At 42.5% G+C, this 19,423-nt stretch overlaps 2 protein-coding genes across 2 annotated transcripts; one reads left to right on the forward strand and one right to left on the reverse strand.

Annotated features, from left to right (window-relative positions):
* Window positions 1–946: 946 nt before the first annotated feature.
* On the forward strand, window positions 947–1,866 carry LOC109147326. The gene is made up of 3 exons (XM_019294988.1): window positions 947–1,088; window positions 1,179–1,373; window positions 1,493–1,866. The coding sequence occupies exons 1-3, from the start codon at window positions 947–949 to the stop codon at window positions 1,864–1,866; spliced, it is 711 nt and encodes a 236-aa protein (XP_019150533.1).
* A 619-nt stretch (window positions 1,867–2,485) lies between these two features.
* LOC109147297 (60S ribosomal protein L8-like) lies at window positions 2,486–17,082 on the reverse strand. The gene is made up of 3 exons (XM_019294952.1): window positions 16,893–17,082; window positions 3,987–4,299; window positions 2,486–2,981 (listed from the first exon to the last, which is right to left on the reverse strand). Exons 1-3 carry the CDS (start codon window positions 17,017–17,019, stop codon window positions 2,636–2,638), a joined length of 786 nt encoding a protein of 261 aa, XP_019150497.1. The 5' UTR covers window positions 17,020–17,082; the 3' UTR covers window positions 2,486–2,635.
* Between the last annotated feature and the right edge of the window lie 2,341 nt (window positions 17,083–19,423).

Consider the following 19,423-nt stretch of genomic DNA (forward strand, 5'->3'; position numbering starts at 1 on the left):
GTGATCCCCTATCACCTTACCTATTTATTCTGGTAATGGAATGCCTTAGTGCCTTGACAAGGAAATCCGGTGTAGCTCTATTCATGGTATTACTGTTGCTAAAGGTTCCCCTGTGATCAGTCACTTGTTTTTCGCAGACGATTGCCTCCTTTTTGGCAGGGCCAATTCTTATGAAGCCAATGTCATGAAGTACATCCTCACTGATTTTTCCATGGCTTCTGGACAACTTATCAATTATGATAAGTCTTCTCTCATATTTAGCAATAATGTGGATAATCTCACAAGGGAAGTGGTATGCGAAGTTATGGGGATCCCGGAAGGCTCACACAATGGAAAATACCTCAGCCTCCCTTCACTAATTGGTAGGAGGAAAAATCAGATCCTGGGTTTCATCAAACAGAAAATTTTGGGTCGTATTAAGAGCTGGAACAACAAGTTTCTTTCCAAGGCAGGAAGGGAAATCATGATTAAGAATGTACTTCATGCGATCCTTACATTTGCCATGAGCGTTTTCTTGCTTCCTGTTGGTCTTTGCAAAGATATTGAGATAGCCATGAAGAAATTCTGGTGGAGAGGGGAAGCTGAAGGTAACAAAGGCATAAACTGGAAGAGGTGGAATGAGCTATGCAAACCGAAACCTCTCGGTGGCATAGGTTCTCGCAAATTCAGGGAATTCAAAATTGCCCTTCTAGGCAAACACGCGTGGCGGTTAATCCAATTTCCGGACTCTCTCACCTCTAAAGTTCTGAAGGCTAAATACTTTAAAGACACCTCTTTCCTCGAAGCTAAGCTTGGAAGTAATCCCTCTTTTGTAAGGAGAAGTATCATGAAATCCCAACAAATTTTGAAGGCAAATTGCAGATGGAGAATTGGAAACGGTCCCTCTGTCAATATCTAGAAGGACCCATGGATCCCAAGAAAAGATGATCCATTCGTCAGAACTAGTATGCCCCATTATTTGGAAAATGCGAAAGTGGTTTCTCTCATGGATGTGAATCAGGAGTGTTGGGAAGAAGACATCATCAAGGACATCTTTGTACATGAAGATATTGATAACATCTTAAGCATCCTCTTGCCCCTTAATAAATGTAATAATACATATTTCCTTTAAGAGGGGTGCTGAGGAAAAAGGTTCATACTCCGTCAAGAGCTGCTACAGATCCCTAACATATTTCCAGTCTGGGGTGAAACTCTGAAGTGGACAGCAATCTGGAACCTTTCTATTCCTCCTAAGATAAAAACTTTTGTTTGGCAAACCTGCTCCAACTGCCTTCCTTCTGTTGTTAATCTCCGGAGTAGGAGAGTTGAGTGCCAAGTTGACTGCAAGTTTTGTAACTCTCACCCTGAAACTGTGGATCATCTCTTCACTGCCTGTCCTTTTGCTGATTATTGTTGGAATATTATTTCCACAATCCCACCCAGAACTGCTCCTTGCTTTATTGAGTGGCTTACTGATTGCATCCAAATCTCAACTCTGACTCTTTGTCCCTAGTTGTAACAGTGTGCTGGAAATTATGGGAAGCAATGAACAAGTTAGTGTGGCACAACCAGAGATCTCAATCATCCTCAATTGTGGAAGAAGCAGCGGTCTTTCTTCATGCTTGGAAAAACATCCACTACAATCATGACAAACCGGCAGCCAATACTGGTACTCAAAGATGGATCAAACCCCCGCATGGCAAGTTTAAACTTAATGTAGATGCTGCAAATGATCTTGGTAACAAAAGGACTGGCTTTGGTTGTATCTTAAAAGACGAGGAGGGGAACTTTGTTGCTGCATTCAGCAACGATGTGATAGTTCGTACCACCCCAAAACAGCGGAGGCAATCACAATTAGAGAAGCTCTCAAATGGCTCAAGTCTTTGAATATCCACTCCACCATTATTGAATATGATGCTCAACTTGTAATCAATGGTCTTAAGGACTTCTCTTGTATTACCTCTTTTGATCTTATCTTTCAGGACATTAGGTACCTAGCTAGTGATCTTTTTGACATTAGCTTTATGTTTGCTAAACGATCCGCAAATAGAGCAACTCATCACCTTCCTCCTTCAATCTACTTGCAGTTTCCTTTTAAAAAAAAAACATTTTAAAAAAAGAACAGCCTTCTCACCGGAGAAAGCAAGAGGATTTTCTATTTCTTTTAATGTTTTAATTAATTAAAAATTATTAATAAAATTTCATAAATCGCATTTCACCAAGGTGTAAAGAGCAATATGAACACCCCTCACCTTTTCACCCGAGAAGGCAAGGGAATTTCTATTTTTTTTAATGTTTTAATTAATTAAATTTTTAATTAAAATATTATTAATACAATTTCATAAATCACATTTGACCTGGTGTAAATAGCAATATGAACACCATTATGACTATTTATACCACCTATTAGATTGTTGAATCTTTTGCCATTTTTACAATTCCAATGTGATTTACACTTACTTTTGACTAGAGGGTGATACAAATAGCACACCCCATCATAAACTTATTCAAGCTCAACTTCAAACAAAATTCACTAAACCAAAATTTACTGTTAAATTCCAGTAAGGTTGGGGTATATGCCAGAAAACAAAAAGGAAGATAAAAACAGCAGAGATCGAAACTCAACTTTTACATAACTAATACAATAAAATTGAATTTAAGCACCCTTGTCAGATTTAGCAGCAGTGGCTGCGGCTTGACCACGGAGACGACCAGTTCTCCTGGCAGCAATAAGACCAACCTTCTGGCCGGGGGGTGCATCACGGCGGACAGTGCTGGCATGACCGATATGCTGATGGTTACCACCACCATGAGGATGCTCCACAGGATTCATGGCAACACCATGAACCTTGGGCCAGCAGTTTCTCTTAACCCTGAACTTGTGATAAGCATTACCAGCTTTTAGGAGTGGCTTCTCAGTACGCCCACCTCCAGCAACCTGACCAATCATAGCACGGCACCCACTCGGCACAATCTTCTTCGATCCTGACGGCAATTTAATCCTGTCCATAATCAAATTGCACATAACTGATTTACTGATATATACAACTTTTATTTGAATGTGTACACTATCCATAAAACTCCCATCCTCTAATAGCCCCCTATATAATATTTGCACAAGTAGAGAGCTCCATCTAATATTTATCGAGAAAATAATGGAAAAGTAAGACACTAACACAAGAATCAAACCCATAAAAATATTTTAATTGTATGTGATGGATATATTGAAGATGGGTTTGGAACAAACCGACCCGATGGAGCGAAACAAAGCAAACCTGACCAGCACTGAGGACCCAGGCTGAGCCACGGGGCAGGGTGGAACGTGTGTACTTGGACTTGGGGGCACTTACAGGGCCAAGATTGGTATAAATTCCCTCATGATTGTCTGTTAAGACACAATCTCTCTTGTAATCACATCTTACACAAGTCATTAATACAAAGCATTGTCTTTCTTACTCAATATCTTGTCTTTATTTACTTATTCTTTAACTATTGGTTTAACTAATTCAGGCCACCAGAGTTAATTTATTCCATCAGTATGCATTCTTTCCTAATAGGACAATGCTAGTTGTTTAAGCCTACCAATCAGCTAAACTAATTGCAAAACACCCAAAAATCAATTCATCAATAGTACAAAAATGCAAACTACAAACAAATTGTTGAAGATGATAGATATAGAACAAGCACAACAAAAATTGAAGTACCAAAAAGACTTAACTAGTGTCTAAACAATACGAACAGAAAGTGTTATCTGTTAAAACTTCATTTCTCATATCAATTGATCAAATTCAAAATAATAAAAATTAATTGAACTGAATCTAAATGAAATAGTTAAAATTTTAAATATAGGCATAAATACAGTAGCATTATGAAACAATAGCTATATTATAAATTAGAAATTAAAATATGCATAAATTTAATCCAGTGAAGAATATTAGATATTTATATCTCATATTAAACTTAAAATTTGAAATAAATTATAATGTATTTTAATAAATTGATTATACCTAGTGGTTCCATTGTCCGGGTTGTGACTTATGACAATTGCGTAATCACCGGAGCACCTAGCGAATACACCGCGGTCACCGACCTTGTGCTCGATGTTGTAGACGACAGCACCTTCGGGGATGGATCTGAGAGGGAGCACATTTTCGACAATGAGAGAGGCCTTCTTACCGCAGTACACAAACTGGCCGGTGTACATCCCCTCGGCGGCGATGAAGAGCTCCTTCTGGTGCTGGTAGCGGAAAGGGTGGCGGAAGGTGACTCGTGCGAGCGGCGCGCCTCGACCCGGGTCATGAATCACCTCGCTCACCACGCCTGTAACACCCCATGTTACGACCCCTAAGATCAATTAAATCATTTAATCAATTACCCAAAAGAAAGAATTAAAACACAATAATTAAGCAGGAAAGGCCCACCATAGTCCACGGGCCCTTATCCATAAACCCAACCCTTAGTCCCAAAAGAAATAGAATTAGCAAGCTCATAATATTAGTTCCCAACTAGGACTCCTAAATATATAAATAGGGGACTTAAGAGGCACCTAGAAACCCCCCACAAGAATAACGCCCCACCTCCCCAAAGAGCTCCAAGAATTTCCCCAGAAGAAATCAAGAGAGCAAGAAAGCCTAAAGAAAGACCCTTCATAGCCAAGGAATTAATTAAGGCTAAGAGGTAACCCATGTCTCAACAAAACCTATTTTCGTAGCTATGATTTCCCCCGTAGGATTTCTCCATATTATTGTGTATTGATGATTTGTGATGTTATTATTGATGACTTATGGGATAATTCCATGGGTGATCTTGATATCGGGAGATTCTTGATAATTATGGTGTTCTTAACAATTACGTGGAGTTCTTGATAATTATATGTTGTTCTTGATAATTATATGTTGTTCTTGATAATTATATGTTGCTCTTGATAATTGTATGGCGTTCTTGATACTTATGTGTTATTTGTACCGGATCTTGTAATTAGAAGACGAATCGTATTCTCGTTGGCATAAAAGTGATTAGAACCCTAGGTTGTATCGTATGGAATTATTCTTGGTATATTGGGTGGGAATTCGCATGATTGGGTGTTTACTATGTTTAGAAAAGCATGATAGGTTATGTGCCGATTGTTTCCTGATTTTGATCCGTTAATTGTCTGCGTGCGTTATTAACTGCGTTTGAAAGTGTCCAAGCATGGTTTCGGGTTCCACAAAGGTTCCCGGGGCGTTTCTTGATGAAAAGAGTCAGTGGGGGGTAGGTGGGGGTAGGGGGCCCGCCACCTTCCCGCGGCCTCCTTGGGCAACGCCGGCAGCGGGCAGCTGCCCGCCGGGCACCCGCTGCCCGGTCTTGTTACCGCCGGCGGGCAGCCGGCGGGTGATCCCTCACCCACCGGCTACCCGCTGGTTTGCACCCCAATTGGGGATTTCGGCTTCCCCGTTTGATGTTTCCCCGACCCCCGTGGTGTCCCAACGGATTCCGTCTATCGTGCCTATGTCTAGTTTGATATTTCGGGTACCGTTCGTAGGTTTATGAGTCTATTATATTGCATGCTAGTTGAATTGGTATCCCGTTGACCTAGGTGGAAGAAGTATGAACCCCTTAGGACTATTCTTAGTATGTGATGGATCACGCATAGGTTTTGTTATACGTTTTCTCCCCCTTCCCAATGTGTTAATGTGGGCTGCATGTACTTGCTATGTGTTAATGTGTGCATGTAACCCCGAGTTGGTTAAGATCAATCGGGCTATACGGGCAGTCGGGTGGGTTGAGAACCATACCGGCTGTTAACCAGGCTGGTAGAGACCGGTCAGGTATATAAATATTATATAGGACTAAGTTCCACTATACGGGCAGTCGAATGGGCTGAGAACCATACCGGCTGTTAACCAGGCTGGTTGTAACACCCCGTGTTACAACCTTCAATCCCGGATTAATTATTAAATTAATCCCGTTAATAATAATTAAATATGATTTAATTCGGTTAGGTTTCCTTTAATTAATTAATAAAGGTCCACCATGAACCGTGGACCCTTGCCTAAATTAGAGTCCTAAGCCTATTAGGAATAAAGAAAGTAAACCCTTTACTATTCAGATTCTAATTAGGAATCCTAGACCTAGTTATCTATTAGGAATAAAGGAAGTAGGCCTTTTACTATTCAGACTACGATTAGGATTCCCTTTAATTAATTAATATGGTCCACTATGAACCATGGACCCTTATCCCTAAAACCCAATCCTTAGTTCCAAAAGGAATAGAATTAGCAAGCCTATAATATTAGTTCCTAACCAGGACTCCTAAATATATAAATAAGGGACTTAAGAGGCACCTAGAACCCCCCACCACAATAAACGTTCCACCACCCCAAAGTGCTCCAAGAATCCCCTTAGAAGAAATCAAGAAAGCAAGAAAGCTTAAAGAAAGACCCTTCATAGCCAAGGAATTAATTAAGGCTAAGAGGTAACCCATGTCTCAACAAAACCTATTTTCATAGTTATGATTCCCCCTTAGGGTTTCCCCATATTATTGTGTATTGGCGAGTTATGATGATTATTATTGATAATTGATGTGATGATCCCATGGGGGATCTTGATAATCTTGATATTGGGAGATTCTTGATAATTATGGTGTTCTTGATGATTATGTGGAGTTCTTGATGATTATTTGTCGTTCTTGATAATTGTATGGCGTTCTTGATGCTTATGTGTTATTTGTACCGAATCTTGCAATTAAAAAACGAACCGTATTCTTGTTGGTATAAAAGTGATTAGAACCCTAGGTTGTATCGTATGATATTATTCTTGGATTATCGGGTGGGGAAATCGCATGTTTGGGTGTTGATTATATTTAGAAAAGCATGATAGGTTATGTACCGTTCGTTTCTCATATTTGATCCGTTAATTGTCTACTTGTTGTTGTTAATTGCGTTGTAAAGTGTCTAAGCATGGTTTCGGGTTCCACAACGGTTCCCGGGGCGAAAAGTGATGAAAAGAGTCAGTGGGGGGTAGGTGGGGGTAGGGGACCCGCCACCTACCCGTGGCATTCTCGGGCAGCTCCGGCAGCGGGCAGCCGGCGGGCGGGCAGCTGCCCGCCGGGCACCCGCTGCCCGGAACAGTGGCAGCCGGCGGGTGGACCCCCACCCACCGGCTACCCGCTGGAAATTACACTACCTCGGGCTCCCGGCTTCCCCGTTTGATGTTTCCCCGATCCCCGTGGTGTCCCAACGGACCCCGTTTGTCGTGCCTATGTCTAGTTTGATGTTTCGGGTACTGTTCGTAGGTTTATGAGTCTGTTATATCGCATGCTAGATGAATTGGTATCCCGTTGACCTAGGTGAAGAAAGTATGAACCCCTTAGGACTATTCTTAGTATGTGATGGATCACGCATAGGTTTTGTTATACGTTTTCCCCCCCTTCCTAATGTGTAATGTGGGTTGCATGTGCTTGCTATGTGTTATGTGTGTGTGCTACCCCAATTCGGTTGCGATCGGATTGGTTATCCTGAGCTGCGGTTCAGAAGCTGGCTGCGGTCAGATTGGTATTCCTGGCTGCGGTCAGATGACATTCTCTTGGGCTGCGGTCCACCGTTTGGTTGCGATCAAACGTTTCTATACGAGCTGCGGTTCGTCCTTTATCCTGGCTGCGGTCAGATGACACTCTCTTGGGCTGCGGTCCACTGTTTGGTTGCGATCAAACATTATGATGAGCTGCGGTTCATCGGTCGGTTGCGATCGACCTCCCCGTGTTGCGATACGGGGCCTGGTGCTGCGGGGCTGTGTCAGAGCTATATGCGCTGACCCTCATGTATGGGCATGCGATCGGTCCCGTGGCGCCAACAATGTGTGTTATGTGTGTGATATGGACGAGTTGTGACTATGAGTGCCTTGGGATGTGACTATGGGATTTATATCGGGGATTGTTCATGTTGGGTTATGATCATTGTTTATGCTTTGCCTTATCTGCCTTATCTGTTGGGAACTGCATATGCTTGTTATAACTGTTGCTTGTGTCTGGCCTTATCTGTCGAGTCATTCCCGGTTTTAAAGCTAGAGTTCGTAGGATATATCTTCATGCTCAAAATGGTTTTCGTATATCTATATATATCTCTATATGTATTGTATTTCAACGCGTTGGAGTGGGTTACCAGCATCTCTCGCTGAACAGATATATTTGGCTTTCAGGCACAGAAGATTAAGTCACTGGAGTGCGCTAGAACTTAGAAGTAGATAGTTTCCCTTTTGGCCTGCGTGCCACGTTTACGTATTTATGCTTTGAGGATATTAGTTAGTTAGCCTGTGCACTTGGGTTCTCTAGCCCAGGTGTGGCATAGCACCCCGAACGCTTGTATTTATATCTTGGGATTTAATAAGATTCTACCTTTATTATAAGTTTTAAATGTCTTGAAAATCTGGGGTGTTACAGTTGGTATCAGAGCTTAAGTTTGACCCTAGGATAAGACTCTTAAGACCGGACTTTAGGACACTAGGCTTGAACTCTAGGTACTTAGGAACATAGGATCCAAGAATCTTAGGACGCGCAGTGAGATTGTGAAACCTACACATAACCTCCCCTCACTTCATCCCTCTCTAACTTAAAGGAACCTCCCCCTACGCTTACCACACCAGGTAAGGGTGCGAATAGATAAGTTTACTTCCACAACTGGGTAACGTACACTTACCCGATAAATCGCCTCGTCCTAACTCCCGTCAAAAGACTTGACAAGGACCCTGACCAAAGAAAAGGAAGATTTGGATGACTACTAAGAAGAGGCGTTACAGTCAGGACTGCAATACGCACCAACCCAGGGTAACCACTGGTGTAGCAAAAATGAGTGATGGTGAGTGTACGGGTGTGTTATGTCGTCCTCAGGGGATTGAGGGTTATGGCACGCAATATGCAATCGCAATAAACTAGGCACTAGCATAAGGAAATCAACAAGAAGCTAAGCAAACTACAAGTTTAAGGAAATGATAAGACTAACACATATACACAAGGATAAACACAAAATAAAGAAATAGGACTCAAGCTAGGGAGCATTATCATCTAAATGCATAGCACAACCTAAGGATTGGGGAAAATCACACAACCAAGGAATAGAGGGGATGCACGTAGGAATCCTAGTCTATAAGTCACTCACGTGAGCAAATTAGCTAGGATTAGAACAAGGAATTGCCCCACTTTCGTGGTGAATCAATTCCAAGTCCATCAAGCACACAAAGCATCAAAAGCCCCCAACTTCCCCCATTTTCATAGGAAAAATCGGGTTTATGCAAGGAGTAGCTTGGAATCTTAACCCAACTCTCATTGAGGCCAAGAATCCTCCAAAACATGTCAATGAATGTTGTACACCAAGCATTAACAATATACAAACACAAATCCTTCATAAACTCAAGAACCCTAGGTTAGAGTTCTTCCCCTTTTTTGCAATAATCACAAATCAAGCATCAAGATAGATAATACAACCCTAACTCAAGTCCATAAACTAACTACTCATGATTAAATAACATAAAGAACACAAAAGCATAAGTAACAAACATAAATCTTGCAAAAGAAAGGGATAAAAGGAAGGAAAGCTTCTCTATTGAAAATGGATGGTAGAATCTTGAAATCCAAGTGTAGATCCTCCAATACAAGCTTGAAATATGATAAAGAACCTAAATCTACACCTAATCTAATACTAAAATATGAAAAGAAAGAGTAGAAAATAGTTAGGGTTCGAATGGGATTCAAAACCGAGTACAAATGAGTGAAAACTCAGCTAAAATAGAGCAGAGACGGGGGGCTCGACGCGTCGAGCGTAATTCTCGACGCGTCGAGCATTTACAGAATGCAAATCGCGACCTCACTGCCCAGATTCGACGCGTCGAGTGCTTCTCTGTAACGCAACTCCGACTTGTAGGCTGATTTTGACCACTTTATGCTCAGAATTAGGCTTCGGTGTCTTCATGAAAGTTGTAGATCTTCAAGTCTTCTTTCAAATGGCGCAAGAATCACTTAATTTGGACAATCCTAGGTCGAGATATGATCAAATTACCAAACAGTGGTCAGTTTCGGGTGAAATCTGTAAGTTCGGAACTTCAACTTCAAGGTTGATTTTGACAACTGTGGCTTCATCTTTAGGCTTTGATGTCTGAATATGAGTTGTAGTCCTTTGAGTATTCTTTGCAATGGGACAAGAATCATGTAATTTGGATGTTTTTAGCTTGAGATATGGTCCAAAAACCATGATGTCGACGTGCAGGTTGGGAATTGCAATTGCATGGTCGCTTGCTTCTCTTTTGCTTTGGTTTGCCCACATGACCAAGACCATTGAAAGAACCACCCTAGACTCCTTTGGAAGTGTTGCATCCATCTCCATAGCTTCATATTTGGCTCTCATTGACTCCAAATTCATCCAAAATGCTCCACTTGACTCCAATGTCCTTCAAAATGCATGAAAATATTCATTTTTGCTTCCAAAGCTTTTCAAACCAAATTCCTTGCAAAATAACACAAATTAGTCCTAATCTAATGAAATTTGGAATGATCTATAAACAAAATGTCTTAGTGAAAGGAGCAAAAATATAGACAAATAAGCACTTATCAACCACGATAACCCCCGAGTTAGGCAAATGACATGCACCTTCCGACAAGTTGCCTTATCTCGGCGAACCCGGGTTGCGGCTACAACAAACAGGAAGGAGAACTAGGACACCTATTAAAGTAGCAAAGGAACGACACCATTAGTCGAATCCTTGGGTGCAAGGTAAGTACATCGCGACACCTTGCGACCCCACCACCCCAATTTAAAATATCATCCGCCCTGAAACCCCAGCATCTTGATACCCCTATTTGTTGAAAACTCCCACCCCGAATCCTTAATTACCTTAAGAGAAAATTCGCAACCGTCATGACCTTGCTCACCCTTTGTTGCGCTTGACCCAAACCCTCGGAAACCCTAAATTGTTATTGCCCTTACTCTAAGTTCATATCCCCACTCCGTTTGGAAACCCTGTTAAAAACGTAGAGCAGCATAAGGCCCTTACCCTGCCCAGGGGCGTGAAGAACCGACATTCATTGATTCAATATTAAAATAAGTTGTTAGATAGGAATCGGCGAAGTAGGTGGAGGTTACGAATACGTATCACCCCACCCTTGCACGAAAACCGTGAAGGCTTCACGAGAAACCATAGCCTGTACGTACGCCACCGAAGAACGCCATGCGTTGACAAGAGCGGGCAAACAAATACGTTCAATGTGTCAGGGGCCCTCGCTACAGAAAACATCATCAAATAGGTGCAACAGGCCGAACCTCGAGGAGGACATAAATCCTTGCTAAGAATTTCATCCACCAAGGAAGGGACGAAACCCAATAGAACAAGAAAGACTAACCCGAAACCCCCCTTACCCTTAAGAACCCTCGGCAAGGATTAGGAGTCAAGACCTAGGGGTTTGACCTACTAAACCGACTGGGTCCAGACTTCTGGACATCCGAGGGGAACGTGCACGGAAACCATCACGAGAATTCCCCTGGAAGCCATAGAAACGAAGGGGACTTCGACACGGGAAGAGAAGATCAAACGAAAATCTTAGAATCAAACAAAGCCAATGAAAAGGGATCACCAGTTCGACTGCACGCCACAACCAAGCCCCAAACAGGCATAATCACTCGAAGCCAAGAGTCCTTAGCCCCTTTCGCTCCCCTTGCCAATCAAGTACCATTTCGTTAAAGAATTCGTCCTATCACTCCAAACCTCACTCTTGATCCCTCATTACAGACGAACCCGTACAAGGTGGCAACCTTCCTTCCTGTATTACGACCTTGAGACATCGACCCTATCCGCCCCTCGACTTTGAAACCTAGCCCTTGCACTCCTTACACCCCTTTAAACCCAGACCAAGAAAACATAGATATATATATGTATGTATATCTACCTCTAGAACTCGTGCTTAAGGATCAATGAACATTGTACGATGGGTCATCCTATGTATCCAAGTCCCTTTTATTGTGCACAAGGGCATGGGACTTGTCAGGACATGAATCTGTGCATTTTTGGGGTCTTTCCCGAAGGAATTGACTATTCCTAGTCACTTTCCCGCGGATCCCCAACGGGTCCTTGACGGGACCTTGGCGGGTCCTTGGCAGGAGCTTGGCAGGCGGACGATCGCCCACCTCGCGCCCACTGGTACAATGTGCTGATTTCTTAACCCCTCATTTTATTGATTTGTGGCGCACTTGTGTGCCTCGATTGAGGAATGTGAGTCTTGGGTAAGGAACCATGGACCACCTAAACATAGTGTCCTACGTAAAAGACCTTGACGCACGAGGCACCATCGGGAAATCACAATCAATTACATTGCACGAGTAATTGAAATCGGATCCTACGATACAACCGACTAGGGATGTTTGGCATAAAGGATTGCGCAAACCAAGGAGGCGAGTTGGGAACTCGTACTAAGAACCCACGAAAACCTTAAAAGTCAAAATGCTAAGGAGGGACCGGGACTCCTCCAAACCATGGACATCGTTCGAGCAAATCAGAGGACTCCTTACAAGTTGTATGGAATCAAGAACTACGTAGCCCATGGTGCTAAGCAAAAAGGGTGAAGAACACATTCGCGCCAAGACTTCAAGGGTCATTAAGGACCTACAAGGAGATGAGGTGACTCGTAAAGTCGCCGAGTCATCCCACAACGAGATTTGGTAACCGACTGCGCTTTAAAAGAAAAAGGGCACGCAAGGACACCTTCATCATTAAAAATAACACAAACAGGGCACAACAATGCCGAACCTCGGGTAAGACATGAAGTCTTACTAAGAATTTCATCCACTAAAGAGGAGATGAAATTCAATAAGAAGAGAAATTCAACCCAAAATCCATCGACTCCCAAGAGACTTTGGGAAGAATTTGGGAAATGCGCCCTAAGAGATTGGCTTGGTTGACCCAACTCGGTCAAGACCTTGGACGCATTAAAGAAGTAAGTGTTGAATCACCACGGGAAATTCCCTCAAGAAAGAAGAGAAGGATGAAACCTTAGCCTGGGAAGCAAGGTCTAACAAGGATCTTAAAGTCAAGCAAGCACCAACACCAAGGAAGGAGGATCATCAGCTCGTCGGCGCATCGTGATCAAAGCATCTAACCAGATTCTTCACTTGGGATCGAGAAACCTTAACCCATCCTAGCCGAATTCCTTTCCCTCCCTCGGAAAATCGGCCCCTTCCTTATTTCAAAACCCTTTCTACCCTTCAGACCCCATTCTCAATCCCATGTTTTAACGATTCCATACAAGTGGCAACCTCACAACCTAAGTTGCAACCTCGAAAACTTGATCCTAATTCCTGAATTCACCGTGTCCTCAAGTTTGAAACCCACTCTCTTAACCCTGTAAAACCTAATCGCTCCCAAAAACCAAACACACATAGGCGTGCAAGTATACAATTTCCCCATGGAATACCTTCTCTATAGGACCACGGTTCTTCTCTTGACTCGTTAACCCTGCAATGATTTCCAAGCTTCGGGGACGAAGCTTCTCGTAAGGGGGGGAGAGTGTAACACCCCGTGTTACGGCCTTCAATCCCGGATTAATTATTAAATTAATCCCGTTAATAATAATTAAATATGATTTAATTCGGTTAGGTTTCCTTTAATTAATTAATAAAGGTCCACCATGAACCGTGGACCCTTGCCTAAATTAGAGTCCTAAGCCTATTAGGAATAAAGAAAGTAAACCCTTTACTATTCAGATTCTAATTAGGAATCCTAGACCTAGTTATCTATTAGGAATAAAGGAAGTAGGCCTTTTACTATTCAGACTACGATTAGGATTCCCTTTAATTAATTAATATGGTCCACTATGGACCATGGACCCTTATCCCTAAAACCCAATCCTTAGTTCCAAAAGGAATAGAATTAGCAAGCCTATAATATTAGTTCCTAACCAGGACTCCTAAATATATAAATAAGGGACTTAAGAGGCACCTAGAACCCCCCACCACAATAAACGTTCCACCACCCCAAAGTGCTCCAAGAATCCCCTTAGAAGAAATCAAGAATCCAAGAAAGCTTAAAGAAAGACCCTTCATAGCCAAGGAATTAATTAAGGCTAAGAGGTAACCCATGTCTCAACAAAACCTATTTTCATAGTTATGATTCCCCCTTAGGGTTTCCCCATATTATTGTGTATTGGTGAGTTATGATGATTATTATTGATAATTGATGTGATGATCCCATGGGGGATCTTGATAATCTTGATATTGGGAGATTCTTGATAATTATGGTGTTCTTGATGATTATGTGGAGTTCTTGATGATTATTTGTCGTTCTTGATAATTGTATGGCGTCCTTGATGCTTATGTGTTATTTGTACCGAATCTTGCAATTAAAAGACGAACCGTATTCTTGTTGGTATAAAAGTGATTAGAACCCTAGGTTGTATCGTATGATATTATTCTTGGATTATCGGGTGGGGAAATCGCATGTTTGGGTGTTGATTATATTTAGAAAAGTATGATAGGTTATGTACCGTTCGTTTCTCATATTTGATCCGTTAATTGTCTACTTGTTGTTGTTAATTGCGTTGTAAAGTGTCTAAGCATGGTTTCGGGTTCCACAACGGTTCCCGGGGCGAAAAGTGATGAAAAGAGTCAGTGGGGGGTAGGTGGGGGTAGGGGACCCGCCACCTACCCGTGGCATTCTCGGGCAGCTCCGGCAGCGGGCAGCCGGCGGGCGGGCAGCTGCCCGCCGGGCACCCGCTGCCCGGAACAGTGGCAGCCGGCGGGTGGACCCCCACCCACCAGCTACCCGCTAGAAATTACACTACCTCGGGCTCCCGGCTTCCCCGTTTGATGTTTCCCCGATCCCCGTGGTGTCCCAACGGACCCCATTTGTCGTGCCTATGTCTAGTTTGATGTTTCGGGTACCGTTCGTAGGTTTATGAGTCTGTTATATCGCATGCTAGATGAATTGGTATCCCGTTGACCTAGGTGAAGAAAGTATGAACCCCTTAGGACTATTCTTAGTATGTGATGGATCACGCATAGGTTTTGTTATACGTTTTCCCCCCGTTCCTAATCTGTAATGTGGGTTGCATGTGCTTGCTATGTGTTATGTGTGTGTGCTACCCCAATTCGGTTGCGATCGGATTGGTTATCCTGAGCTGCGGTTCAGAAGCTGGCTGCGGTCAGATTGGTATTCCTGGCTGCGGTCAGTTGACATTCTCTTGGGCTGCGGTCCACCGTTTGGTTGCGATCAAACGTTTCTATACGAGCTGCGGTTCGTCCTTTATCCCGGCTGCGGTCAGATGACACTCTCTTGGGCTGCGGTCCACTGTTTGGTTGCGATCAAACATTATGATGAGCTGCGGTTCATCGGTCGGTTGCGATCGACCTCCCCGTGTTGCGATACGGGGCCTGGTGCTGCGGGGCTGTGTCAGAGCTATATGCGCTGACCCTCATGTATGGGCATGCGATCGGTCCCGTGGCGCCAACAATGTGTGTTATGTGTGTGATATGGACGAGTTGTGACTATGAGTGCCTTGGGATGTGACTATGGGATTTATATTGTGGATTTATCATGTTGGGTTATGATCATTGTTTATGCTTTGCCTTATCTGCCTTATCTGTTGGGAACTGCATATGCTTATTATAACTGTTGCTTGTGTCTGGCCTTATCTGTCGAGTCATTCCCGGTTTTAAAGCTAGAGTTCGTAGGATATATCTTCATGCTCAAAATGGTTTTCGTATATCTATATATATCTCTATATGTATTGTATTTCAACGCGTTGGAGTGGGTTACCAGCATCTCTCGCTGAACAGATATATTTGGCTTTCAGGCACAGAAGATTAAGTCACTGGAGTGCGCTAGAACTTAGAAGTAGATAGTTTCCCTTTTGGCCTGCGTGCCACGTTTACGTATTTATGCTTTGAGGATATTAGTTAGTTAGCCTGTGCACTTGGGTTCTCTAGCCCAGGTGTGGCATAGCACCCCGAACGCTTGTATTTATATCTTGGGATTTAATAAGATTCTACCTTTATTATAAGTTTTAAATGTCTTGAAAATCTGGGGTGTTACACTGGTAGAGACCGGTCAGGTATATAAATATTATATAGGACAGAGGTCCACTATACGGGCAGTTGAATGGGCTGAGAACCATCCCAACTATTAACCAGGCTGGTAAAGACCGGTCAGGTATATAAATATTATGTAGGACAAAGGTCCATCAGTCGGTTGCGATCGGCTCCTCCGTAATGTGAGACGGGGCAGGGTGTTGCGGGGCCGTGTCAGAGCTATATGCGCTGACCCTCATGTATGGGCATGCGATTGGTCCTGTGGCGCCAACAAAGTATGCTATGTGATGAGATATGGAGGAGTTGTGTTTATGAGTATATTGGGGGATGTGACTAAGGGATTTATGCTGGGGATTGTTTATGTTGGGTTATGATTATTAATTATGCTTAGCTTTATCTGTCTTGCCTGTTGTGGATTGTATACGCCTGTTATAATTGTTGCTTGTGTCTAGCCTTATCTGTCGAGTCATTCCCGGTTTTAAAAGCTAGAGTCTCATAGGATATATCTTCATGCTTTAAAATGGTTTTCGTATATCTATATATATCTCTATACGTATTGTATTTCAACGCGTTGGAGTGGGTTACCAGCATCTCTCGCTGAACAGATATATTTGGCTTTCAGGCACAGAAGATTAAGTCACTGGAGTGCGCTAGAGCTTGGAACATAGAAGTAGTTAGTTTCCCTTTCGGCCTGCGTGCCATGTTTATACATTCATATCATTGAGACATTAGTTAGTTAGCCTGTGCACCTGAGTTCTCTAGCTCAGGTGTGGCATAACACCCCGTACACTCGTACTCTGTTTGGGATTTAATGAGATTTCACCTTTATTTTATAAGTTTTAAATATCTTGAAAATCTGGGGTGTTACAACGCCCTTGAGGTACCCATTGCGCTCGCCGAAATCCAGTGAATGGAATCTGGCTGGTCCCTTCCTGTGGTGAGTGTGGGACTTGAACACCGACCCGGCACCTTTGCGCTGTGCTCGGATCACCCGTCCCATGTCGTTCTCTCTCTCTCTCTCTCTCTCTCTCTCACGGAGATGGAGGAGCGCTGCTGGATAAATGGACAGGGAGGCGATGTTTAGGGTTTTAGAGGGTTAGCTGTTTCACTAAATAGTACAAATATGGATTTATCGAATGGACCCCTCTGCTATTTTCTAATTGTAATAGTTACCATTTAAATTATAATTTGACCTCTAATGTTTGAAAATAGAAGCGATGATGCGCTTTGTTATTCTTTTATCATAGGGAGGGGGACCCCACGAAGGCTATTGCCTCCTAGTTGGTCATTGAATAAAGCTTCTCTCACTTGGGTAGGAGGGTCATTGAATTCACACTATTCACTAGTACCATTTAAGGCTAGGATATTGGCCACTTGATTTTGCTCATGCCTCATGGAAAATATGCATAACCGCTATGTTTCTTATAGACCTCATTAGCCTCTTGATGTTCTCAATCAAGAAAGCAATTTTTCCCCCACTTTTTCTTTTATCTCTGATGATATTCGCTGCCTCTTTTGAATCACTCTATATGTCAATATTGGTGCAATTTGTTTGACTAGCCCATCAAATTCCCTTCTATATTGCCAAACACACAGCATCTAACGGGTTGTCTGCATGTGTTTTACAGATGAAACCTCCTTCACAATTCTTGTCACTCGACCTAATGCAACCTCCATAACCCACCTTGGAGTCTCTGCTCCAATATTTTCCATCAGTGTTGTGAGCCAGCCGACCTTCCCCTAGCGCCTTCCAGCATAAAGCCATGGTTTCAACATTGTTTGTGTTCATTCCTGAGGATTTTGCTTTTGTGAAGGCTGTAGAGGACTCTTTAATCTAATCCATTAGCCACTTGTGCTTGAGAGTCTCGTCTCCTTCTGAGTTGTGGAATACATACTCATTTCTCCACTTCCAAATCCACCAAGTAATAATGGCGAAGTTGGCACTCTAGTTAACAATATATGAAACCACTATCTTTGTTTCTAAGTTTTCAACGAACCAGTCTTGGAACAAAAGAGTGTCCAACCACTGGAGTTCCTCCCTCGAAATGAATTTCCTCTAGATACATTTCACAGTAGGCCACCAGAAAACAATACGTGGTCAATATCCTCATTTTCGCTCTTGTAGACAACTCGTCTGTCATCCATGGAAAAGATTCTCTTTCGTCTTTTAACATTGGTCATGAGTTACTTATGTCTGAGAAGCCAAATAAACGTGCGAATTCTCCTTTGGACCTTGACTTTGTAGATTTCTTTATGTTTATGAAGCCTTATGTTAATGAGTATGGAAACATTCTTATTGATATCTGATGGATGGTATATTGGACTGATCGATCCTACTAGTCAACCAAAAGGGCCTGGGCCACACGAACCAACCCAAGAAATTAACTTGATTAAGGAAGTCCAAGAAGGATACCTAGTACGGAGCAACTTAAGAGTTTAATAAGAATTGAGCATAGTATTCATAATGTAATAATGATTGGACTTATTATTCATAACGTAACAAGAACTCCCAATATGAGGCAATCTAGGATTTCTATTCCTTGTAGGGCCCTTAGTCCAAAATATGTATAAATAGACCCCATACATAGGGAGAGAGAAAGAGAAAGAGAGAGAGAGAGAGAGAGAGAGAGAGAGGGAGCAATTTTTTACTATTCACAAGCAATATTCAAAAATACAATACTTACTCTCTATATTTTCTTTATTCTCATATACTCGTTATTTTAACGGTTGTGTTGGCCAACCGTTGACTACCAAAATTCATAAAACAACATAGGTGCCGTTTGTGGGGATCGATACAAAAAGTTACGTTCATTCCTCAAACCCCTAAAATACAAATCTAGAAACCCTAGATCATGGTTACCACTCGCCGACATGGCTGATTTGGTCGGTCGACCAGTGACCTACGTGAAACCCTAAGCCATCCTAATTCCAAAACATTGTCCGACCACTCCACCATCTCAGGGAGAGTGATTTGGAGGATGAACCGGCCCCTCGGTACCCAATGGCCTTCGGTGATCGGTTATTGGCCCTCGGTCCCCAGCAGTTAGCCATCGCCAACCGTGAATCGGCCGCTCAATGTCTCGGTACCCAACAGCTCCCAGTGATTGGCCATCGACCCTCATTAGTTGGCTATCGCCAACCATGAATCGGTCACTCGACCTCTTGGTACCCAACTGTAACAACCCAAAATTTAATTTTATAAATTCAATTTTAAGAAATTCCAAAATAGCCATTTTCACTCCTTTAATTTTTATTTTTTTAAAAAAAATAAATTGGTGTTTGAATAAATTATTTTGAGTTACATTTTAAATTAATTCAACACCGAAACTTATTTTAATTCCAAAATCCTAAATTTTTTGGTACTTCGTGTACCAAGTTTTAAATTTAGAAACCAATCTGAGTGA

The sequence above is a fragment of the Ipomoea nil genome, unplaced genomic scaffold, assembly GCF_001879475.1.
Source record: "Ipomoea nil cultivar Tokyo-kokei standard unplaced genomic scaffold, Asagao_1.1 scaffold1993, whole genome shotgun sequence".
Taxonomy (NCBI): Eukaryota; Viridiplantae; Streptophyta; class Magnoliopsida; order Solanales; family Convolvulaceae; genus Ipomoea; species Ipomoea nil.